The sequence below is a fragment of the Vitis vinifera genome, chromosome 4 (genome assembly GCF_030704535.1).
Source record: "Vitis vinifera cultivar Pinot Noir 40024 chromosome 4, ASM3070453v1".
NCBI classification, from domain to species: domain Eukaryota; kingdom Viridiplantae; phylum Streptophyta; class Magnoliopsida; order Vitales; family Vitaceae; genus Vitis; species Vitis vinifera.
Window position 1 is genome coordinate 20,279,386 of NC_081808.1, and position 26,947 is coordinate 20,306,332.

The following is a 26,947-nucleotide window of genomic DNA, read 5'->3' on the forward strand; positions in this document are numbered from 1 at the left end:
TTAAAGCTACCTCTTCCTGGACCATGTCCAAAATTTCCACCATTGTTGTTATAGTGGCCTCTCCCACGGCTTCTACCAAAATTTTGATGATTAAATTGTTGTGGATTCTAACTGCCTCTACCTTGAGTCTTGAATTGACCAGACTTTTGATTTTTTTTTTTTTTGTGACCTTGAAGGTTCATTGTTGCAAAATTTGCTTGTAGGAGATTTGTTTCTTTTGTTGTGTGTTGTTGTTCCAATCAATTTTCATGAGTCAAGAGCATGCTGTGAATTTCTTCTAGGCTTAATGATTCATGCCCAGAGGTAACTGAAATGACAAACAAATTGTACTCTACTCTGAGTCCTGCTAGTAAATAGAGAATTCGATCTTGCTCTGTAATGTTTTCTCCAATTGCAACCAGGTTATCTACAATGGACTTGATTTTGAGTAGATATTCCATCATACTCAATCCTTATTTCTTTGTTGTTTGCAGTTGGAAGCGAAGCTGCATGATACGAGCCTTTGAAGCTGCTGAAAATTTTTTCTCCAGAGCAGTCCAGATTTTTGATGCAGTATCAAGTCCGATAATTTGTGCCATCACTCCTTCTGTTAAAGAAGAATAGATCCAACACATTACTAAGCGATTCTGACGTTGCCATATATTGTATTCTGGATTTATGTTCTCTGAATCGCCAAGAAAACGTGAAGAAGCAGGGATTTTGCCATGGATCATCTCTTCAAGGCCATTTGCAATGATGATGTTCAACATCTAAGTTCGCCACAGTAAGTAATTTGATTGATCAAGTCTTACCGCGAATGCTTGATTCAATGATGGCATTGTATGATGAGTAAAACTGGAGTTAGGATGATCCGTGGAAGATGTTGATCCTTCTGATGCCATGAAAAAAAGATTTGCAGATGTTAGTTGATGAGAAAGAACTTAGAGATATGAAGAGAAGAAGAAGATGTGTAGAGCATCTGTTTGAGAGAAAACCAGAAAGACGGAAACTGAAATTGAGCTATATCCCACTACAACACTGATCAGTCCTCTGTTTCTTATATACAAGAATTTAAAGATCAGTTACTGACAAACACATCTAATTAGTTACAACAAACAGCCTGTTAACTACTTAAATAACAGTTTGTTAAGTTGTTAACTACTTGACAAATACGTCCCACCCTAATTAGGCGGCGCTTGCCAGAGCCCACCACCAATGACTACCATCGCCACTATCGTGGCCATTTTCCTCCATTTCTCTTCTGCTGCAGCTGCCATTAGTTCGTCAAAGTTCTCAGTCTTCCCCAACAATATCTCGATCTTGGTTTTTTGGATAGGTCGACCTCTTGATTCATCTTTCATATCAACAGTAGATGTCATGATCTTTTTCTCGACAACCAATCCATTGTTTTTTAGAATTTCAGCAATGGTAACAACAGTAGCAATAGCCATTCCTAGGGCAGAGAGTTCCACCTCGTTGTGCTGCTGCATGTGCCTTTTGGCGAGATTAACATAGAAAAACAAGGGCTTCTTGGTGTTAGAGACCTGAATCTGATTCTTCTTGTGAGAATCTGCAATGTTCATGTTGTTCACTCCCTTTGTGATTTCTTCCACAGCTTAAACAAACCCACAAACCCTAACCCTAGCCCTCGTCGAAGATGAGATAATGATGAGAGTGAAAGAAAAGGCACAAAGAAACAGACACCTCTTCTACAAACAAGTGAGGCAACAGCCAATTTTGAAAGGTGACCATTTAATCAACTGAGTCCTTGACCTCCAATAGCAAAACCCTACTCATCAAACCATAGTCCATTCTCACTATAATAACCACCTTCAAAACTAAAACTGATAGGGCCTGGAGTTGTTGAAAAATCGAAAGGCTCTTCATGAGAGACCTTCTCAGACCATTTCCCAAGGGTTTCTCGTGGAGCTTATAAAAAAGTTTGACATGCCTGCTCTTTGATAACATCTTCAGCCTGAGGACATGTATCCTTATAGGAGTTCATCACCAGATCCGGGTCTTCTTCCTCACAGCCCATGCATTTGGATAAGAGCCACAAGAAGGAAGAAACCATGGAAACAGAGCATTAAAGAAAACAAATAAAGATACCATCAAATGTGGCTCCACTTCATGGGTTATCAGTGAGCCTGCTAACTAGGTAGGAAAATCCATGTCAATATGAACAGGTCATGATTCTCAAGCATTTCACAGTGGAATTGAAACAGAGTGAGGTCATCTTCTAGCAAAAACCAATGGGAAAGAGAGACAAAAAGCTAAAACAATAAATCCACATTCATCCCATAAAATCAACAGAAATCAAACAATGGGGGTATCCACACTCAAACTAGCAAACAATACCCAGAATCAGCAGGAAGAATAATGGATAAATAATGATAATAAGAAAAAGACTGGAAAGTCATGATAAACTTACTTGGAGATCCTCCATTGTCTTGGCTTCAAGCAACCCCCATCCTCTCCAAAATCAACAAAACCAGTGAGCCAGCTAAACCATCCTCCTCTGATCTTCTTCTACTGTTCCTCATTTCTTCCTCTGGAAATCAGAATCCTCATTTTCTCCTCCTTGCACCTCTCTAAAAACAGCTACACCAATTATTCTCCTACTCTCGTTTTCTTCTCCTTTCAAGAATGGCTCTCTGACAGCCTGCTCACTCTCTTTGTTTCACAGCTTTTTCTCCCTAAAACTCTCGGAAAAATATCTTTCCATCATCTCTTGTATTCTCTCAAGCTACCTCCTCTAAGAAAGAATTTCCTCAACTCCCCCTCCCTCAAAAGAATCTCTCTCTGTAGCAGCTTATTCTCTCTAAAACTCTGTTTCCTCAGCTTGCTTCTCAAGAATGTCTGTTAAGCCAACCCTTGAGAAATATCTCTCTCTATGTTTTTCTCCCACTCAGCAAAATAACCCCCTCTTATCAGAAAAATCCCCCATCAGAAAACCCATCTGCTCTCCTCCCTCTAGCAAAACTCCTCATCCCAAAATATCTCATTCTCCCCACATCTCCAAACGCACCTCCCTCTCTCGCTGCCTGAATCCCTGCTCCCTTGCAATGGTCTGCAACTTTTCTTTGGAATCTTCTTACCACGTGTCGACCTCTCACTGCCTCTCAAAAGCACTATTGTGATTCCCTAGCAACCAGTCATGAAGCAACACGTGGTCACCCTGGATCGTAACACTTGGCAAAATTAAGCTACAGAAAAAAAAAAAAAAAAACCTCTCATAATGGGGGTCTACCTTATGTTTTACAATGTTTTTATTTAAAGCATTTCTCGTGAAAGTGTTTCTTTTAAATATGTTATTAAAAAAATCACTTATCAATTTTTATTTTTTTTTTCAATAAGCACTCTAAATAAATTTTCAACATTTTAGAAGTGTTTTTCAAAATGATTTCAAGTGTGTTTGACAATAATTTTAGAAAACGTTTATAGTATTTTTAATATTTAAATGATGAAAAATTTCAAGTATTAAAAATATTAGGAATACTTTCTAAAATTACTATCAAATAGGCTCTTGATTTTTTATAAAATCACATTTTATACTATTAGTGTTTTCTAAACGTAATATCAAATAATCTTATATTTTTATAAAACGGTTCTAACATAATGGTGATGGATAAATGCTCAAGAGGTAGGGGGGCTCTAAGTCGGTTCTTTAAGGAATTTTTTAATAATTATTTATTTATCATTGTATGAGTGATTCACATAACTACCCAAATCTTGAGTCGTTAATTACACCTAGCCTATTAGGCAATGACTAGCTTACACCTACTTTGTCTGTTGCTTTCCCATAAAGTTGTAACCCCCAAACCTAATTTAGGGGTAAAATCATAATTTAAAAATTATTAATTAATTAAAGTAATTTAATTAGGATTAAAAGGTATTTTCGTATTTAAAACCCCTAAATATAAATTAGATCTTTCTTATATTCTTTATTCAGAAAACCCTTTTACACCGAGATAAGAAAAATGGGTTGAAGATTTAGAGGTTTAGAGTTTAAAAATCAATTTTTCAAATAAGATTTTTAATCCTTAAATTAATATTTTATATTCATTAATTAGTTTTAAACATTTTAGATATTATTTGGAATATCTCAATTTTGATTAAAGTTCGTTTAATTAATTTCTAGGTAAAAAAGATTAAAAATTTATGAACATAGTTTGATTTATTAATGGAGATTGATAATTTTTTTATTACTCAAATGAATAGATCTAGATAAAAATAAAATAAAATAAAAATTATATAGTTTTAGATGTGAAAATTTCATAAATTTTGTGAGTATTGAGGTTAAAAGTTTTGACTTTAGAGAGGAAAAAAAAATGATGAAAGATGTGTAGGAAATATTTGGCATGTTGAAAAAAAAAAAAAAAGAATTGCATGGGTGTAGACCCCCCTTTTGGGGCCATTCTGGCAGCTGCTCATTTTGCCACGTGGAAGGGCCTTACCCCACCACGTGTTTTCTCTTGAGAGGCTGGTGCGGAATCAAATGATGCTTTTAGGATGCCAATGGAGGTTTGACAGGTGGCATAGGATTCTTCTAGAAGAAGGGAGCGTGCTTTCCGTTAGGAGGTGTTGCCAGCTGCATGAAGGGAGTGGTGGAGGCTGGCAGCTGCAGGGAGGGGGTCTGGGCTGCAGAGTGTAGTGGTGCTGGGGGTGGCTTTTTCCAGAGTTATTGTTGTAGGGGCAAAGCAGGTAGTGGGGAGATCGGCCTAGAAGAGGAAGGTGGCAGAGATCTTTAGAGGTAGGAGCTTTTGTTTGGTTGTTTAGAGAGGAGGGAGAGATATTTTTTATTAGGGGGGATCCCGGAGTTGAAAAAAGAGAGGAGAGGCGTATGAGAAGGTGGTGAGAGAGAGACAGCTGGGAGTAGGGGTATTCGTTGAGCGAGAGAGAAGGTATTCGTTTAGCTTGAGAGGAATCTCTTGAGCTGGAGGGAAGCTTTCAGGGAAATAGAGGGAGCTGGGGAGGAGGATAGTAGGAGTTTTCCATTGCTGTAGGAGGGTGGTCTTGGCTGCTGCGGTTGGAGAGATTTTTTTTTTGCCTAAGGGAAGAGGATAGAGGGAGAGATTAGAGAGTGGAGAAGAGGTGCTGGGGAGATCGTTTTACAAAGGTATTTTGGAGTAGTGATTGAGGATCCTTTGAAGCTAAACAGAACATCAGCACTCTCAGGTATGAAAGCAAAAGGTTTATTGTTAGTTTTTGATTCTTATTGCTTCTCCATAGTTGCTGTTGATATTTTGAATGCTGTTTAGTTTGTTGGGATGAAATCTTGCTTTCACGGTTGCCATTGCTGATTTTGGTATACTCTGCTTCTATTATGAATGTGCCTCAATGTTGTATTTAAAACGGATTTTCTCACCTAATCAAAGGGTTCATGGATGACTCATGAAGTGAAACCTCTGAGAGTCATTTTTACTCGTTTTCTTTTGTGTTTTATACTCCATCCATTCTTTTCTCTGTTTCTGGGCCTTGATCAATGCAAAAGCTGTGGGAAAGTGGATCCGGTTTTGGACTGTGTGCTCCTTCAAAGATCTGACATGGAGAAAAGGGACTGTGACTGGGGATGAAATTCTTTTGTGAGGTTCAAGTGAGGCTATCAGGCTTCATGACTGGGAACCTGGGGAGTTTGGTTGATGGAGTAAGATGATTATATGCAGAGAAGGTTGATGACTATGGAATCTGAATCTGAAAGTGTTTGCATGAGAATATACGCCGCGGAGAAATATCATAGAGAGATGGTGATCCTTGTGACTAGTTGCTTGAGAAGAAAGATAGCTGAGAGTCGGAACAGAAAAGAACGTTCACAGGCTGATTTTTGAAGATGTTGAGCTCCACTCAATTATCCACCAGGTGAGATCAATGGTACAGTTAATATTGCAAACCTGGTCTGGGGGTTTCCATTACCTAAGGATGGTGTCGTGATGGCTCTCATATGCATGCAGTGCATGCATTTTCCCCTCATAGCACTCTCCTTACCCACTATACCATGCGCCTCCACCTAATTGTTTCCCATTTTTCACGAGTTAAAATCTCCATACCACCCCCCTCATGTGTATCATCACTCATGCATACCCATTTCCTACATTTTCTCTCTCCTCACCACTCTGCATACCCGTTTTCTATCACATTCCACATCCATTCTTTCTCCTGATGCATGGCCATAAGAGTCCACATTAACACCCATTACGTCTTTCTCCAGCCACCTATATCCTATTAGACACCATTCATACCCGTTTCATATGCATGGCCATAACCACCACCTCATTCTCGGCTCAATTCCTTCTCATTCACATGCGATTGAAGACCTACTGTGCGTGGTCTCTCCTTGGTGAAATCTCCCAGGCTCTCCCTACATTTCCCTCAGATTTCGAGAGCAGAACTGAGCTCAACATAGCCACTATCCAGTTCTTAAAAGCGAGGCATATCTCCAACATTCATGGCAATCTAATCGTTGAGAGGTTGCATCTGAGCTCAACTGAATTTGGCTATCCGAGAAAGGAACATGAACCTTTTGGAGCTTTTGGCTTTGCAATTTCTTAGTTTTGCTGTTGAGAGCCTTACAGAAGTGTACTTCTCTAATGAATGCGACTTGAATATGACTATTGAGATGCTTACTCAGCTCGGCTTATTGTGTGGGATGTTGTCTCTCTCTGCTTAGATATTTGTTATTTCTCTGATTGTGACGTTTATTATATGGGTATGCTAGTTGGTGATGATATTGGATCGAGATAAAATTGGTTTGTCTGTAATAATGGCTGGCATTGCTTTTTTTTTGTTGGCATTCTATTCAATCATGCTTTGGTGGAGAACACAATGGCAAAGCTCAAAAGTTGTAGCTGTTCTTCTTCTTGTGGCAGTTGCCCTGCTCTGTGCATGCGAACTTTGTGCTGTTTGTGTTACAGCAGAATGGTCTTTGATGGAAAAGGTCTCAAAGGGAAATAAGGATCCATAAGTGGACTTCAACGAAAAGCTTGATGAATTTGCAGAAATTGAAAAGTGCATTGGGGCTCCCATCCTGTTGGAAATGAGGTGTTATAAATTCTGAGGTCTGGGACCTCTGGAAGTTTAATTTCCTCTGAACTGTGCCTTCGTTAGATCAAACAGTAATAACCTTTAATTCTCATGGAATAGAGATGACAGAGAAGTGGTTGGAGATGCGGCTGATTTTGGGAATTGTCACAATAATAAGAGCAGAGATACAGAGGGACGAGAGAGGAATGGTATCTCACCAGCTGCAAAGGATAGCTTGAGCCCTACAATGGACAGCAGAGTAGCAAATAACCCCCCTTGCTGTCACTTCACCAACTGCTGGATCTGCTTCTTTGAGGAGTCCAAGGAATAATCCAACCCTTAATACTGCGAGCAAGCACCCATTTTCTATGCCCAGACATCAACCCAATGGCGCTGACCCCAAAGCTTTCTGTCAGTCCACTCTTACCCCTTCAAATACCGATTAAGCCCACTACTCATCATAACCCCATATCCATCTAATCACCACCCTATTCTCCAATGCCTATCTCCCTCATTGTTTTCCTCACCACCCCACCTTCATTATCTCACACCCATACATAGCATCAAATCATCCAATACCCATCCTTTCCACCGTGGCCGCATGTGTTCTCTCTGTTAAAAAATATTTCCACTTCCTGTTTCGAGAAAGCCTCCACAATCATTTCTTGCAAACATGGAAGATTATATAAGAGAAGCATCAAGGATGGTTTCTGTTCCGAATGAGCCATTGCTGCAGTTGACACACAAATCAGAAGATGCTCCTCCTTCTGAAGACTCAAGATTACTTAGTGATGATGACCCAAGCTAAAGCCTCCAGAAAATGTTGAAGTCTCCAGTGTTGAGGTTGCTCATCCTTCTCCTCATCTCCCGTCAAACAACTTGGATGATGGAGATTCTACTGGGAATAAATGTTGTTGCTCATGATGCATCTGCAGAAGAGGAAAGCATGCTAGCAATCTTGAAGGAGAAGAGGAAGGAATTATTGGTGCTGCGGGGACTGCTTGTTTTGGAGGTAATTCTGTAGAGTGCTGTCAATGGCGATCTACACTGCGCTGTTAGTGGCTTTCTCATCACTATTTCTGTAACAGCTGGAGTACAAAAGACATGGAGATGTTTGATGCGCCTAAAGCTTGATTGGCCACATGTGATGGGATTTAGAGAAGGTATTTTGTGCTGACATACTGAACTTTTTGACGAAGCTGTACGTGAAGGAATAGCATTATCGATCCCATTCAGTTACAAAGACGTCGAATTCCTTGAAACCATCAAGTTTGGTGACATCCTCGTGGTTTCGTTCCATATTGTGGGTAATGCAATGTCAGTTAGGGTGAAAGTGGCAGTGGCGGAGATAAGATCTTTTAGCTAAGGGTTCATGCAGAGGCCACGCAAGGGTAGTCCATGTAGATGTGGCAAGTGAAATTAACGGAAGAGTTGAATCTGACCCATTGGCAAGGTTTGCATGGAAGGAGTCACAAGATAAACTTTGAAAATGCCAAGATGGTTGAAGAACTCATCAGTCTGGACCGGTGCAAGGGCTTGACTTTTCCTGAGATACTAGATATGATCAATGAGCCCAAAGAACCCTCAGACCCGCCGGGTAGGCATCTCCTTGCATGAGTGCATTTGCTGTTGGTCAGTCTGCAGCATTCAAGATGTTTGAGACGATACATAGGAAGCCGGAGATAGATGTTTGTGACACCAAAGGGAAGATATTGGAGGACATTCAAGAAAAGATATAGCTCAGATACAGATACATGGAGATTCAGTTCAAGGGTGGCACGGATGGTTTATGTCAAGTTTGGGAGAAACTATATCGCGGTCATCTCCAACCTCCAGGGCAAGCATAGCGTGGAGCTTATATAGACTTTTCTGGGCATTTTCAGCAAGTTCAAAGGCGCTGTTATAAAGAATGAACGCTGCCGACGACACGACCAGATTGGACACTTTTCATAGCGACAAAATTGGAGTTCTCATGCTGAATCATCCCACTGATTGATTGAAATCTTGTTGAGACTTTTTAGCCAAAGATGGGGACAAAGACAGTCATCTTGCTTACGGTCAGAATATCAAAGTTGGAAAATTGAAGCGCCCGTTGATATAGTCACCCTTAACACGCTCGTTGATCCAAAAGATGATGAAACAGCTTCATAAAAGCATGATCAGATTCTGGCCAGCACGTAAGGACACGTATAGGAAATTGATTTCTGATGGAGGGGTCATCTCAAGCATCTTGGTAATGTATTTGCTGCACCACATGTCCTGCTGAAGAGATGCTTCAGTCAAATGGTCAGAATTCCATCATCATCGCTGGGGATATCAATATGTCTCTTTAGGCTTGAGACTCTTTTTGATGAGGATGCACAGATTGTAAAGAATGCGGGAATTACTAGCTTTGCTTCAATGAGGAATGTCTGCTCTCCTCAGCATTCGAGTAATAAAGATTTGAAGGACTCCACAGGGATATCTTTTAGAAGATGTATGCAGCCTGTAGAGAAGTGTTCAAGGGATGTTTGGGATTTATTTCGATCAGTTGGTAGTGCAGTACATGGATGGCCAGCCCATATAGCAAGATCATGTGATTCATTTGAAGATGAGTTGTTGACAGAGCAGATGTAGTGGCACTCCAGATTGCATTCTTACTTGGTTTTCTCTCATCACCTTTTCATTTGTATGTCAATGCGTGGCTACCTTTGAGGAATGTGCTATCTCCCATTCCCCTCTTTGAATTTTTAAGATAATTGCCCCAAATCCTATTTTGTAAATATTCTCTTAAATTCAGCTTTTCAAATAATCCCAACTCCTCCTATTTTCTAATAAAATTTGGCTACCTTTTTCTTTCTGGCAAGCCATTTTTAAATTTTCTTTGTTTTTTAAAGTGTTTTAAAATAAGCATGGATTTAATTCCATAATTTCGAATAATGGAATTTATGGGATTAATTCATGCAAAAATAAACGGGCTTTGGTGGGGGCCCAACATCAAATAAATTTTCGTCAAAATAAGAGTGAATTTGAATGAAAGGCTATGTGGGCTATTGATGCTTTCTTTATCTAATTTGGTGATATGAGTGACATGCTTTATGTTCATTACTATGCACTAATCCCCTTTTGTGATAGCGCGTTGCCGTTTGCTGATCAGGTACGCATCTACTTCCACTTTGGTTATTCTTTATGCATATTCTGATACTCATATGTGCATGATTGATTCAAGTATTCATTGATTTTCTTATTGATTGCCATGTCAACTTCATCTCATTAGTAGAGACCCGACTTTAGGGACTTAGAGGGGTGCTACGGTCTTTACCGTACCTTCCCGATAAGTAACCTGACCCCCGAACTCGATCCGGTTTTTCACAGACCACCTTTTCCAAAATAAGGAGTCACACTTAGGGTTTTCTTTCTTATTTTGTTTACCCTTTAAAAATAAAACAAAAATAAGTGGCGACTCCAAGTCATTTTTCTTAATTAATAAAAATCAATTTTTTGAAATAAAAAATCGAGCTCGCCATCGAGTGGGAAACGCATTGAGCCGAAAATGCGAGGTCCACAATGGGGTATTTGTTAAGTTTTAGTTTTAGTAGGAGATTTAAATAATAGTAATAATAGTTTAATGCAAATAAATATTCTTAAAAGATTTAATTTAGATAAGTTAGAAAAACAAAAATTATTGTTTAGGAAGTTGAAAATAATATTGGATGGTAATAATATTAATATGAGAAATTAATTAGGATCCCTAATACTAAATAAAATATTTTTTTAAGATTGTCAGATTTATATATTTAGATAAATATGTGTTTTGTATGGAAAATATTTTTGAGAATTTTATTTGTTTATTTATGAAAAGTGAAAAATTGAGGAGATATGATATTTTGTTTTACAAGTTTAAATTAATAAAATAAAGCATTTGACTTTGGTTTCTATGATTCTAGTTAACGGGATATAATTGTTAACATTTTCGACCTTAATCAACGTATTATAATAGTTGATAATATATGGGTCTAATCAACGGGTTATAATAGTTGACCTTATAGTCATAGTCAACGAGTTATAATAGTTGATCTTATGACTTTAGTCAAAGGGTTATAATTGTTGACATTTGGTTTTGTTCACCTTAACTAGAACAAATTTGAAACTAATCATTCATTTGTGAAGTCTCACCTAATTGAACATCATTTGTCATACGATAACCAGAGTAAAGGTTTTTTTTTAATGTATTTGATTTGGTTTTGATGAGAAATTGTTTTGAATTGGATATAAGAAAGTTTTGTTGAAAAGTTTTGAATATATTAACATGTTTAACTCAAAAGTTTTTATGAAAATGAATATATGATATATCTCCTATTTGTAATCATAATTAAAAATGTTTGATCCATGAAACTGTATTGATGTTTTTTATTGAGCTTTAAGCTCATGCCCCTTCGTTGATAATCTTTCAGGTATTCTCAGTTTGGGCAAGGAGTGATGGTTAGGTTATGGAATTTTTCTTTGTATGATTTTGGTTCAAACTTTATTTTGGACATTGTTTAAGTGTTAAAATTTAATTCCCGTTTAAATTATTTGAATTTGGAGTTATTTGGACAATAACACTCTGATTGATGTGTTAGTTTTTAAAGTTGAGAATTGAGGGTCATATAATTTATTTATTTTACTACTCTGAATAGGAAATTGATAATTGGTAAATTCAAGTTATAAGATGAATGTTGTGTTATTTTTATTTTGAACCTTTAGGTTTGAGGTGTGAAATGACCGGTATGCTTTTAAAGTGAGTTTTGGGGGGGTGACAAAAGTGGCCGGTGGAATGTGATTAGTTGACTTAAATATGAATAGTACGAGATACCAAATAAAAAATTAAACCATTTATTGAGCCAATTAGCTCTAATGTTCTACAGTGGTAATAACATCAACTACTAGTAAACAACCACAGATACACAGCCGTCTGTTTCCATTAGCAACTTCCAAACGGGTCTTCCATTGCCTTTGGAAGTCGATACAAGAAGCTAAATGTAAAAGAGGGTTGAATCCCCCAAAATCCCAGGATTAAATTAATACGAATATTAGTGGTAGATAAATGTAGACAATGGAAGAGGGACAAGCCTTAGAAAATGTGGACAAGGGGGTGAAGAATCCAAAGATCCATGACAGATGCCGGTCTTTCTCCATAAATTGTCCCCAAATACCACTGTAGTCTTATGATTGAGTTTGAAAGGGAGAGTCCATGGCTCAGAGGACCGTCTTGAAGGTTGATATTTGGTGCCCAAAATGCCAGAAGAAGCTCCTCCAAGCAGTCTCTGGATTAGAAGGTGAGATCAAATCCCATCCTTCCCTTTCTTAACTTTTAAAATACTTGAATAAATGCTAATCAAGAAAACTTTTATTTATTTATTTTTCCCATATTAGAAGGTTATAGAGATGCTTCAAACCCATTTCTTTTTTTTTCTTTTCTTTTTTTGTGGGGGTGGGGGAGGGGAATTGCAGGTGTGAATACAATTGACATTGACGCAACCAAAGGTTTATTGACAGTAACCGGTGAGGCAGACCCTTATGAAATTATAGTTCGTGCTAGGAAGGCTTGCAAACACGCTGAAGTGGTGACTATTGGCCCTCCACCTGGTCCCTCAAAGAAGCCCGAAAAAGAGAAGCCCGAACAAAACAAGCCCGGAAAAGAGAAGACCGAACAGAAGAAGCCCCAAAAAGAGAAGCCCGATACCAAGGTCCACTCGTCTGACAACTGCCCTATGTGTCAGCGTTTTGCTGTCATCCATTTGGACCGGTGGGACGAGCCCAATGTTATATGCTCTATCCTGTAACTCCACCCCATGCCCATTCATGAGCATTTCATTTTGCAATATGGAAATTTTGTGTGAAATTTAATGATTGAAGTATAACTCCGTGTTGTACAAAATATGTTAGAATTTGGGTTACTAGTCCAGCACATCCAAATTTCTGGCTGAATCCACATTAACATTTTTTAACTGGGCTCAATGGTATCAAATTTGTTATTTGCTCCCATTGAGAAAAAAATAAATCTCCTTCGTGTCATAGATAGACCCCTCGAATAAAAGTGGTCCATCGTGCCTAGGGACATTTTAAAATTGAAGGGTTTTTTTTTTTTTTGGCCAATGTTTGTAATAAAAACAAACTTTTCCCAAAATCGATTCCATTTATTGTGTCATTCCAATCCAGTAGGCCCATCCGGATTAATCAAACCCAACCAAACCACAGTGTTGGGCCGTGGCAAGGGCTGAGTTGGCGGGCCCAAAATAGAAAAAGTGACTCAAGAGTCAGAGATGATGATGCCAGCACGGCTCATGACTCCTGTCAAGTACCAACGACCCATAGATAAAAGGTTTATGTACTGGCCTCTACGGATCTAATTTGAACAATATCTCCAACACTTCTTCTACTACCAAGTTCTTCCTCATTTCTTTATCTTATTTGTTTTTAGGGTTATTTGATTAAAATGGTTTCTCAAAACCCAAATTTTGAAATTTAATCTCCCACTGTTTTATTTTTTTCATATCATTTAAACAAAAATGTCTTCATTATATTTTTGTAAAAATAACTATTTCTTTTAAAACATACACGTAAATATTTAAAATAAAATAAAAAGCATTTATGTAAAAAATGAGTTATCTTTAAAAAACAAAACATGAGATGAGTTACATTTTTTATTTAGGGATTATTTCATCATTTTTAATAAAAAAATTTCTTATTTTTAATTCAAGCTGATATCCAAAGATACTCCCAAAATGATTTTTAACAAGCATGAAAATCTAATGGCCAGCACCATTTGAACGGACCGGTTCAGGTTTATTATTTTCAGCATTTTTTTAGTAAGAGCGTGTGGCATACTTACCTTAACTCTTAAAAGAAAATAGGTTGAAAATATTTTTAGACCTTTCTGTTTTCTCTTTAGAAAAATTGTTCCAAATTTCTTGTATTTTTAGAATACTTATATCAAATTTAAGAAGCTAAGAGTAAAAAACAAAAACAAAAAGCCAACATATACTTCTGAAAAATACAAAAAAAAAAGTCTAATTATTAAAAACACTTGTGTTTGATGAACTTCTAGTTTTGAGAAGAAACTTCAGAAAAGATGGCAAAAATGGGAGTTGATTTGGGAAAGACATCATTTAATGCCCCACTTGGTTAAAAGGTCAAAAGGGTCTCTATAAATGGGAAACGGGGTGTTCTTGTTAAGCTGTTGGGAAACGGGGTGTTCTTGCTAAGCTGTGGTGTCCTTTCCTACCTGCCTCTATGGCCGCACTGATTCTTTTGTCCATCAATTTTCACCTATTGTTTATAATCTCGCCATGGAAGAACGGTATGGGAAACCAACCACGCTGGGTTCTACTCAGGCTCCATTTCAGCAATAATAAAAAGTAATAATTTTTACCAACGTAAAATAAACACCAAAAGAGGATAAATTGGATATTTATCATTTTTTGCAGATTATAATAGAAATTAATTATGATGGGTATAAGAGACAAACAACCAATGATATGATAAAATTATAAATAGGAATTGCATATAAATAAAGAAAGAGAACAAGAAATGGAGAAATGCAAACTCAAAACTTGTAATAGTGGGGCTCAATCCCGACCTACATCCACTCTTCTTGCTTTAATCCCAAGCTCTCCTCTAATTTAAATCCCAAGCTCTCCTTTAGCTTCAATCCTAATGCATTATATTAAGGCTTACAAATCAAGCCCTCAAAGAGAACAAGAAAGGGAGAAATGCAAACTCAAGATTTGTAATGGTGGGGCTCAATCCCGACCTACATCCACTCTTCTTTAATTTCAATCACAAGCTCTCCTTTAACTTCAATCCTAATGCATTATATTAAGGCTTACAAATCAAGCCCTAAAGCTTTACACTTGATTAATCGACTCCAACAAACACCTGTAATTTTCTTCAAAAAAAATTTCACTCTTAAACTCCTCAAGTGATACCTACACTTGAATTCACCTCACGAGATTTACAAAAAAATGAATTTCTTATTACAAATTCCTAATTTATAATTTTTTGCTAAGGATACAAAGAAAACTAGAATTGATTAGGTATACTAATAATGAAATGTTAGTTAAGTTTAATGCACTCAAAATATTTTCCTAAGGCTCAAGAGATGATTGAATAGCAATTTGAAACTCTTCTCTTATTTATAAAAAGAAGTATTGAGTCTGTATATAGAAGTTAAAAGGTCAAATTAGCCGTTTCTTATAATCAAACATTTGTGTGGTCATCCACATACTAACCATTGAAGCATTTAATGAGGTGTAGAGAGTCAATAAAGATCAAAAAGCATATGTGAATTTCCAAGTGGTCATCTATATTGCCAAGCAGTTGTCTTAGTGGACTTCCACATGGCTTCTAGTAGCCAAAAATCACTTCTTGAGGTAAGTAGTTGTCCAGGTGGATGCCTATTTTTCTCCTATTAGTCATTTTGTCCCAAAACAAAGCACATGAATGACCGCCTGGACATCCACATGACAATTGGATGACCATTGGTCATCCACACGTGCTCTAGCACAATATTTTTTAAAGTTCATACGTGTTTTGGGGTTAGACCTTTTTTACTGAACTCATATGACTGTAGACCACTTTCTAACATAGTTTTAATTGATATTTTAAGAATTTTTCAAGTCAAAAGAATTTCAAGCATTTTTTACCTAACTCATGAATGTATACCACTTTCTAACATAGTCTTAATTGATATTTTAAGAATTTTTCAAGTCTAAAGAATTTCGGTTAAGTCGATGATGTTTTTAAGAACCTTAAAAAAATTTCATGAAAAGTTTGAGGTCCAAGTTAGTCTCCTAGGCTTGGTAGGTCTTTTCATCCACAAAAAGATTTCATCCAAATTATACAAGTATAAAACCTTATAAACCTATGGATGAATGTTTTGGTGCTTAACAAAAATATGCAATCCTAACATAGTACACCCATCATCTTACATCAAGTATCCTAATGATAAACTTGAGAAACCTTTTCTTCATTCTCCCTAAAGTTCTCTTTTGCTCCATTTATCTTCTTCTTGACGTTTCAAGGAGATCTCCTTGCCTATCAAACTTAAATATAACTATTGATCAAAACCTTGTTTTGTTATTATAAAAATATGAGATTAACCAAAACTTGGTCTAACATTTTCTATATTTTCTTGGCAATGTGGTTTGAGTCTGTATATAAGATTTTTAGTTTTTGGATTCTCTATAGCTTGTGATTTTTAAAGGTATATGACATGTCTATGGAAATGACAGGTACAAGTGACAGTTGTTGATGTATCTACCCACCAAAACGAGATTGACAGTGTGGGGGATTTTATATTTGTACCCAGAAAGGATATCCTCTCTTGCTATTTTGGGTCTATGGAACAAACACCTGGCCCACTGCCAGAGGACAGAGGCAAAGCTGTTGGCATAATGAGTAAAGCACTTGAACATTACCTTAAGAAAGCTCAGGAGGATCATGTTCTTGCTGGAGCAATTGGTATTGGAGGAAGTGGAGGCACATCTATTATATCATCTGCTTTTAAATCTGTTCCCATTGGAATGCCTAAGATTATTGTATCAACTGTAGCTAGTGGTCAAACTGAACCTTATGTTGGCACCTCAGATTTAATATTATTTCCATCAGTAGTGGATGTATGTGGGATTAACAATGTAAGTAGGGTTGTTTTATCAAATGCTGGTGCTGCTTTTGCTGGAATGGTGATTGGAAGGCTCCAGGCGTCCAGAGATTCTTTAAGTAGTAATGAAAAGTTCACTGTTGGCGTAACCATGTTTGGAGTTACAACTCCATGTGTAAATGCTGTCAAAGAAAGATTGGTTAAAGAAGGATATGAGACTCTGGTTTTCCATGCCACTGGAACAGGTGGAAGGGCTATGGAGGATCTTGTCAGAGGGGGATTTATACAGGTACACTTGCCAAGTTAGCACTACTGTGCATTGAAAAAGTTTCTAGCATGATCATAATACACATTTTGTTAAATGTAATTGACCTTTCAATCTTTGGCAGTTGACCAGAAAACATGACTTTGAAGAAGTATCAGGCCGTTGCATTACACTTTTAATGCTTCTTCCTATACATGTTTCTAAACTGGACTATTAATTGAAAGATTATTGGACCAAATTTACTTTGATGCGTCTAATTTCAAGCTTAAAGTTGTTGAAGTAAAACTGAAGCCAATAAAAGGAGATGGTGTTTTTTGATTGTTGAAATTTTAGAGCTCAAGGGGTTGGCTTAACCCTTGATCAGGCTTGCTTGAACTGGAACCAAGAACGTGTCTTAGTACCATTGAATGGAGCTTTGTTTGAGATAAGGAGGTAGATGAAATGTCAATGATCTGAACATGAAATGCTTGTTATTTTCCCTTTTTGTGTGTGTACTTTATCAAATTAATGTAAGCACTCAGAGTTCATCATTAATTATCTGGTTTATATTTTTACATTCTCGCTTCTTATCTATAAAATACTCCTCAAGATTTGGCTTTAGATCATCGATTTAACTGCCTCTAAGTTGGTACTAACCGGTGTCAATTAAATCCATTTTTGTGTCCTTTTATTCAGGGTGTTTTGGACATCACAACAACATCTTCAAATTGATAAATAGTAGTTTTTTCATTCATACTTTCATTCGTTCATGTACAAAGTATATATAGAGGGTAATCACCATTCTAAGAATGGGAAAGAATGATACAAGGAAAGAATGATATAAGGAAATAACAACTAATATCCTAATATCTCAACTTTCCTAATATCTCAACATTCCTAATATCTCAATATTCATAATATCTCAACTTTCCTAATATCTAAACATTCCTAATATCTCAACATTAAATGATATAAGGAAAGAATGATATAAGGAAAACATTCTTAATATCTCAACACAACAGAGGTTGCAGATTATGTAGTTGGAGGTGTCATGGCTTGTGACAGTCCCGCTTTGACGCCATGATAGAGAAGAAGATCCCTTTAGTTATGAGTGTGGGAGCATTGGATATGGTGAATTTTGGAGCCAAGACTACCATACCTTCTCATTTACTGAAAAGAAATACCCATGTACATAATGAGCAGGTATTGGGGTCTCTTCATGGTTTTTCTCATCTTTAACTCTATTCCAGCTAGGTTAATTCATTAAACATATGCACCCTAATTTTAGCATGATATAATCCCTGTGTATATTTTGTTCTTGCCATGCCTCTGGTCTCAGGACTTTAAATTTGATAGTGTCATAGTTAGTCTTTTATGGAGATGATAAGTTTACTTTCATTAATCATGCCATGGTACTGACCGAAGAGATGCCCCTTGCATGGATTTCTCATTGCTTATTGTTTGCAGGTATCTCTTGTTCGAACTACGGTAGATGAAAACAAGAAATTTGCTGGCTTTATAGCAAACAAACTGAACAAAGCATCATAAAAGGTTTGTGTTTGCCTTCCACAGAAAGGTATCTCTGCTTTGGATGCACCAGGGAAGCCCTTTTATGATCCTGAGGCTACTGTTACTCTAATAAATGAACTACGTACAGAAGCTTATTCAGACAAATGAAGATCGACAGGTACCATTATTACATATCAGATGGTTTCTATTTCAATTGAGGATAGTGTTGTTCGTGTGCAAGCTATTGCAGATGCTGCACATAGTATTAATCCTGAGGTTATTGTGCTCTGCCATGGAGGTAATCTGAAAGACCTGTTCTTTGTTAGAAAGTCTAGTTATCCAGTTTTTCTGAATATAGTAGTGATTTGCTGTATGAAATGTTTAAAATATAATATGGATCTTTTCTGATGGATCAGGTGAACAATGGTATGAATAATCCTATAGTTTGAATCATAGAAAGGTGATATTGCACCATTTACTGAGGTTTGGGTCCCATGGATAATCCTAAGGGTTTGGCCATGGAAGGTTCCTCAATTATCAGAAGAAAAAAAAAAGAAAAAAAAAACACACACACACACATCAGCTGCAGACCACATTCACTTCAAAAGCTCATTTTCTTTTATGCAGGAGTGTAATTCCATCCACCAGCAAGAAAACATGACCCATAGCAGGTTCTATTCCTGTGGTTTTGCAATGGGTAGACTTGTAATGGGCTTGACCCTCGGAAATTTAGTATAAGTAGATGCACATAGACTCAATTGACCAATAAGAAATCCCTGAGTGTTGTGGAGTTTGTGCTGCTACTTCTAATTGATGGTCTGGGTTTTGACCAGTTAGCTATTACTATCCAATAAACTTGAAGTTCTAAATTGAAAAAGGTTTTTGACATGCATATTTATGGTGATATCATGAGTGTTTTTCATTTTTTTTCAATCTTTAAATCAATTTCAGTACCTATTTCAAGTGTATTTATCCCAGAATTATTCTAGTCCCGTTAAAGTGTATTTGTCTTAGGCAGGTTCAGTCGGTCAATTTTGGGGTCTGGTTTATTTCTTATGGTTTTTCAGACTGTTCTAACAATATTGGTTGTTTCAGATGAGGGTTTACTGGTTATCTATTATGCTTAAGGTTAATCCCCTAGATGACCTGACAGCTGACCCATTGAGAGCTCTGTGCTAGGAATACATGCATAAGTTATTTGTATAGTGCTAGATATTGGAACAAGTGCCCTAGGGAAATCTCCTTGGTAATCAGTATTGGAGGCTGGAGGCATGCCCCAGGGGAGCAAGTGCCCCCCCTGAAATTTTTGCCCGAAGGGAGATTTGATCCATCTCTCGAGGATGACATATGAATTCCATAAGTTATAACTAGGCTACACAACAATTTGTTTCTTTTCTGAACCTCCTGGAATCAATACCTAGATTTTGCACCTCCTTACCTCAGCTAATATCCTAGCTCTATTAATTCTTTTTCAGAAATGTTGGGTACTGGCTCTTGGATATTGTTGATACCTTGTCAACTGAGGATGGATTCCTCCCTTAAACGTGACAAAGAAAGCTCTCACTCCGGTATCGGAATCTGGGTCTTATGCTTCCCTGCACAAAGATGTCCGGATGGGTGTCCAAACATATCCTCCGAAGCTCAAGTTAGACGTTAGAAAGAATGAAAACCTTTAGAGAGAGAGAGAGAGAGTGGATGAGAGAACTCACAGTGTCCTTCCTGTTATATTTCAGTAAGGTTTTTATAATATTCAAATGTGGAGTCAGGCTCCGTAGTACTGAGCTGGCCCTTGTAGTGATGATTGTGCAGTAGTGATAGGGCAATCACCACATTTGCAGGCAACTGGGGGCTATGTCAGACGGCGCGTCTTGACACAACTTGTCGTCCCTTCAACCTTAATGATGACCTGAGACTGATCATACTAAAGCAGACGTGAGGATGGGAAGAGTCCCATCAATCAATCTGGTGTTAGCTAGCCATGGTCTCGTATATCAGAGAAGATTTGAGGCTATCAAAGAGATGTGGGTCGCTCAGAAGCGCAAATGGTCTGGACAGGAAGTTTCCAGATGCCTCGAATGTTGTCCGAGCAGTGATGAAAGAAGTGACATGTGGCTTAGCTAGGACGATGCCACATAGATAGACGCATGGAAGTATTCGTGGGTGTACACATGGGATAAGGCCCCCACAGATATATCAAACCTTCCAATGCTACGTTTCTAGCCAAAACCCTGATCTTCAATCTCCAGGGATGCACAGGCTATCCAATTAAAAATAAAAATTTGGGATAGAGAATCAAACTATTCTTATCCAGCAACATTCAGAAAGATTTTGAAGATTGCTCCTAATTACCTATATTATATCTAACCATATTAGTTTGAAACTTTCATAACCGTAAATTATAATACTTCATAAGTCATTTGTTCGGTGTAACTTGCAAGTCTTATTTTTGGTCCCGAAGAGGCAGGATTCGTATTAAAGAGGACCAAGGGAGTTCATGGATTCTATGGCGCATCAAGAATGGAGAGGTTACCGGTTGACCAAGCTATAACAAGCACAGTCCAACAATACAAATCAATTTGCATCAAGTGAAAGTGCTTTTTAATTGCCTCATCAACCCAGATTCAATATCTTTCTTATCCCTGAATACTTTCTATCCCATATACGCAGGTGAGAACAGAGGAATGGATCAGATTTGTCCAACTAGTAGCTAGTCTAGTGTGATAACTTTCGAAATGGAACGTCTGATGTTGGTAAGGAATAAGTTTCATGGAGCAAATAAATATCGGCAAAAAATGTGGCCATTTTCTTACGGAAAATAATGCAAATTTATTCATGAAATGGTTCTTTTAAGAAAATTGGCCTGGGCCTGGAATTCTAATCCTCTTCATGTTATGTGGTTTCTTTGCAGTATAGCTTAACACGTCATGACCATAGTCAGACCAGGGACTCTTGGCATCATGAACATACTTCTACCTGGTTTTTTTTTCTTTAAAACAAACACAACTTGAAAATTGGTTTAAGAGGAAAACTTTTCCTCATCGCAACTCCCTGCTTATCATAGAAAGATAACAAATCACATAACTCGACTCTAATGAATCATGCGCATATCTCTCGTAAGCCCTTCATGAGTTTCAAGCATATGCTTCGAAGCCTGTCTGTTTATAAGATATGTATACTTAGGATATCATATCCCATTAGATAGGATATGATTTCCAATGGAATATGGTATCCTTTGATATACATATTGACATGATATTTTAAAATAGCATATCCAATAATACATTGTTTAAAATAAAAATTATATCACATTCAAATATTTTCTATTTAAAAAATGAAAATTTTGTTATGTTTAATAATATTCATTATTAAAATATTTAAAATTTACAAATAATTTTTTTATATTATGTTATTTAATATATAAAAATAATTATATATCATATATTAATATTATTTTATAAATATTTTTTTAGTTTCTTTTTTTAATCATTAATTTAATTTATAATAAAAAACTATTTTGTAAAATGAGTATATTAAAAAAAAATTGATAAAAAAAATGAAATTTTAATACATGGATATGTATATTTCATATCTTACCATGGTATTAACACATCTCATTTTAAAAGAGATGAAAAAAGGTGAAAATATATCCTATCACTTATTCTGTCTTATATTTGGTTGAACATAAGATAGAATAAGTGATATGATAACTTATCTTATCCCATCACTAGTCAAATATAAGATAAAATATAATATTTTTTCTCTTATCATATCATATATTATATTCGATCAATCAAATATGGTCTAATAATTTTTTTTGAAGAAGAAAATTACCAAATCATTAGAGACTGCAATTCCTATTACAAAGAACTTCTTCGAATATTTATCTAGATTATAATTTTATTTGTATCTAACAATTGATAATTCAAAAAGGAAAGTTATTATACTGATACCACAAGGTAGATAGAACTTGTGACATCCACCGGAACAAACTATACATAATACAACAAGCCATATGACATGCTATTCACCAATTACAAGTGTCTCATTTGAATTACGTTGATATCATAAATATATAATTTATATATTATATAAAATTAAAAATAATTATAAGAAATTTAAAATATAATAATTAATTTTTTTATGATATTTTATTTTTATATTCAATATATCAAATTAAATAATAAAAATATTAATATTAATGTTTTAAATTTTATTGAATATAACATATATAATATTTAAGTACTAAGATCTATTTAAAATGAATATATATATATATATATATATATATATATATATATATATATATATATATATATCATTATATAATCATTTTATATACTAAGCACGTACTAGAGAGAATAAGATAAGAGAACTTCCAACTTTTTCCTTTTAAAAGAACGTTAAATTGATGTTTCATATGAATCAAATCTGCTCAAATAACTACACACACGAAAAAAAAAATCAAAAATAAAATGGGTTTATTTATTTCCTTTGCGTACACGAAACTAAAAACAATTGGCAAACAATGAAAACAATACTAATAACGTGGGCATGAAACATGATGGTGAAAGTAGGACAAGGTGATGCTAGGTACATGCATGAGTTGGCCGCTTATAACAAATTGGGATTAGATATTATCCACAAAATACTGGAGGTATCAATGGAGCATGAAATGACGTTTCTTCCATGTATCACACAACCTTATTTGTTTTTTTCCGACCTTCTCACATTCGGAGTGTTTACTGAATCGAAAAAATTATTGATTCGCAATTCATTAATTCAATAAAATGATATCACAAATATATTTTATTAAAATTAAAAATAATTTTAAAAAATTAATATATATAATAATTTTTTTTAATAATATTCTTTTTTTCATGTTGGATATATCAATTAAGTGATGAACATAAATATAAGCATATTAATATATCAAATTTTAGTAAATAGAATAGGTACACTATTTAAATATAAAAAAATTATAATATTTAATTTTATTTATATATCTACATATTTTATTATTTTAAAATTTTAAAATTATTAAATATTCATATTTGTTTCAATGTTTCATATTATAAAAATATGGAAACAACATTAATACAATATGTAACAATATATTAATCATAGGGATTGTATAGTATAATAATTAAATCTGTCTAATTAATTTCTTCTTTAATAATGAATCAATTTCTTGTTTACAATATTCTAAAAGCTTTTCATTCATTTGAATCGGCCTAGCTTTGGTGGGAATTTTGGACTCATCAACATTTTGAATGTAAGGTAAACTTATTTCATGTTTCTTTCTTGACCAAAAAGCATTAGGAAGATCAGAACAAATTTCATTTTGAAAAAGATCTTGAATCTCTTTTATTTTCTTTTTAACTTTATCTTCTAAAAGTTGTTCATCTACTTTTTTATATTGAATTTCTTTTGATAGATAATTTATATGAGCTTTCTTTCTTTGAATTAAATTTATATTCTTATTTATTGAATCACTTTGAACTTGATGTATTTCTTTTTTAGTTAATGGATATATAAAAGGAAAAAATATGGCATTTCCTAATATTGTAGTTTTGACACCTTCATCATTTACTTGAAACGGATAGAGTAAGGTAATAAAAGGAGTTCCTAATATTAAAGGTTCACTCATATTTTGTACTAATATAAATTGAGTTCTAAAACAATAATTATCTTGACATATATGAACATTTTGAAGTTTATATTCTATTTCTAATTTTCCTTTATTAGCAGCAAAAAGTTCTTGTCATGTTTTTTCATAATATTTAGTAGGAATTATTCCTTCTTGAATACAATTCATATCAGCTCCTGAGTCTATTAATGCTACTATTTCTATTTCAAAATCTTCAACTATAAGTTTTACATTTGTATACCATCTTTGAAAATCTATTTTTGATATTGTATTTATAAATGATTCTATAGGAGTTATTTTATTAGGTATTATTATTCCTGGTTCTTGGTTTTCAGTAGTTTCAACTAAATCTTGCTTATATTGTATTACATTTCTAATTTGTTCATTCTCTTGTTTTATTTGATCATTTTCTTGTTTTATTATTTCATTTTCTAATTTTATTTGTTCATTATCTAATTTTAATTGATTTATTTGACTTTTTATTTCTTTTATTTCTTCTTCCAAGTCTTTAATGGTTATTGGCCTTTGAGTCTTTTTGAATCTATTATAAATTTCATCCATTGAATATTGATTAGGTTTGATGTCTTGAGTTTTATTTGGATTTTCAGTGAGAATTAAATTTTTTAGATTTTGTAAATAATTTCTTTGTATTTCTTCATCTTGAATTTTGTCTACAACATCAAAAAATATTTGCTTATCTACTTTTGAAGATATTACATTTATCTTTTTGATTTTATTTTCTTCTTTTGATGTTTCATTAATTTCTTTTGGATTTTCTATTTTTGTTGTTGTTGATGTTTCTGTTGATGTTTTTGTTTCCTTCACCTCTCCCGGGGCAGAAGAAAACAAAATTTGATTAAATTTTGTTTCACTTGACTTTTGTTTTGAATTTTCATTTAGCTTTTGATTAATTTTACTTGACTCTTCTTGGATTTTGATTTGTTGATCTAATAATTTTTTATTATGTGGAGAATTTCCTATTGCTTTTCTTGAAGTTAATGTTGCAATTCTTTTAAGGGGTTTCCTATATTTGAAAAAAGGAATAGTCATCTTAACTTGTTGCATATATTTTTCATATTGTTTTCTTAATGCATTTCTAACTTGAGGAGGAAGTTGTTGAAAATAATTTCTTTTTGCAGTATTTTCAGGAGAAAAATAATTTGCTTTAATTAATTCTACTTCAGGAACAAAAGGATTTCTTTTAATGTATCTTTTCCTAATGATATTTATGTTTAAAGGAGGTTTATCATGAGATAAATTTTTTGACTCAGACTCTTCTTTAAAAAGAGAAATTTCAAGAACAAAGTTTGAACTATTTTTTAGTTGATTTTCTATTTGATTTTATTCTTCATTAAATTTTGAATTATTAAATTTTATATGATGACTCTATGATGATGCAGCTAATGATGCAGCAGATAATGATGCAGATGATGATGCAGTTGATGCATTTGAAAATCTCATTATCTTATATGAAGAACTTTCTAAATTATATGCAGAATTATTTAATGCAGATGCAGAATTACCATGGGACCTAAGAGATGTGGAAGAACTATTTCTACTTAATTCCCTAATAATATTACTCATTGTCACAGACAATAATCACAATTTTGTTCTTAATCAATTCAGATAATTTCCTGAACAGGGACCACCACAAGCGGATCAACACGGGACTTATGCTCCTTCTGCCCTTAAACACCGCTATCAAAGGCTGACCAATCCGTTCACAGGAAATTCAACCCGAACTAAGTCAGGACTAAATCTGCGATTAGTTACTGTTCCAACTCGTAACACCACTCGGTTCTCAAGCAGAAAATGGCTCTGATACCATTTGCACCCAGGACATACAACAGTTCGTGCACACAATAATTAAATAATTAAATCTGTCTAATTAATTTCGTCTTTAATAATGAATCAATTTCTTGTTTACAATATTCTAAAAGCTTTTCATTAATTTGAATCGCCCTAGCTTTGGTGGGAATTTTGGACTCATCAAAATTTTGAATATAAGGCAAACTTATCTCATGTTTCTTTCTTGACCAAAAAGCATTAGGAAGATCAGAACAAATTTCATTTTGAAAAAGATCTTGAATCTCTTTTATTTTCTTTTTAACTTTATCTTCTAAAAGTTGTTCATCTACTTTTTTATATTGAATTTCTTTTGATAGATAATTTATATGAGCTTTTTTTCTTTGAATTAAATTTATATTCTTATTTATTGAATCACTTTGAACTTGATGTATTTCTTTTTTAGTTAATGGATATATAAAGGGAAAAAATATGGTATTTCCTAATATTGTAGTTTTGACACCTTCATCATTTACTTGAAAAGGATAGAGTAAGGTAATAAAAGGAGTTCCTAATATTAAAGGTTCACTCATATTTTATACTAATATAAATTGAGTTCTAAAATAATAATTATCTTGACATATATGACCATTTTGAAGTTTATATTCTATTTCTAATTTTCCTTTATTAGCAGCAAAAAGTTCTTGTCCTGTTTTTTCATAATATTTAGTAGGAATTATTCCTTCTTGAATACAATTCATATCAGCTCCTGAGTCTATTAATGCTACTATTTCTATTTCAAAATCTTCAACTATAAGTTTTACATTTGTATACCATCTTTGAAAATCTATTTTTGATATTGTATTTATAAATGATTCTATAGGAGTTATTTTATTAGGTATTATTATTCCTGGTTCTTGGTTTTCAATAGTTTCAGCTAAATCTTGTTTATATTGTATTACATTTCTAATTTGTTCATTCTCTTGTTTTATTTGATCATTTTCTTGTTTTATTATTTCATTTTCTAATTTTATTTGTTCATTATCTAATTTTAATTGATTTATTTGACTTTTTATTTCTTTCGTGCACGTAATTATTAAATAATTAAATCTGTCTAATTATCTCCAAGCATAAAAACAGA

General features: G+C 34.6%; 2 protein-coding genes across 2 annotated transcripts; one reads left to right on the forward strand and one right to left on the reverse strand.

Moving 5' to 3' along the window:
- Positions 1–1,160: 1,160 nt before the first annotated feature.
- LOC132253683 (uncharacterized protein At2g34160-like) lies at positions 1,161–1,562 on the reverse strand. Its single transcript, XM_059736595.1, has one exon. It carries the CDS (start codon positions 1,560–1,562, stop codon positions 1,161–1,163), a length of 402 nt encoding a protein of 133 aa, XP_059592578.1.
- A 3,070-nt stretch (positions 1,563–4,632) lies between these two features.
- Positions 4,633–17,597, forward strand: LOC100243691 (toMV susceptible protein tm-1(GCR26)-like). The gene is made up of 5 exons (XM_059736596.1): positions 4,633–12,296; positions 12,472–12,799; positions 15,317–15,392; positions 16,254–16,910; positions 17,562–17,597. Exons 1-5 carry the CDS (start codon positions 12,212–12,214, stop codon positions 17,595–17,597), a joined length of 1,182 nt encoding a protein of 393 aa, XP_059592579.1. The 5' UTR covers positions 4,633–12,211.
- Positions 17,598–26,947: the final 9,350 nt, after the last annotated feature.

Excerpts from the sequence above, each read along its gene's own strand:
- LOC132253683 (XM_059736595.1), bottom strand. The coding sequence starts at position 1,562 with ATGAACATTGCAGATTCTCACAAGAAGAATCAGATTCAGGTCTCTAAC.
- LOC100243691 (XM_059736596.1), top strand. The coding sequence starts at position 12,212 with ATGGCTCAGAGGACCGTCTTGAAGGTTGATATTTGGTGCCCAAAATGC. Across the intron at positions 15,393-16,253 it reads GCCAAAAATCACTTCTTGAG|GTACAAGTGACAGTTGTTGA; the intron begins GTAAGTAGTTGT and ends TGGAAATGACAG. Across the intron at positions 16,911-17,561 it reads TCAGAGGGGGATTTATACAG|GGTGTTTTGGACATCACAAC; the intron begins GTACACTTGCCA and ends CCTTTTATTCAG.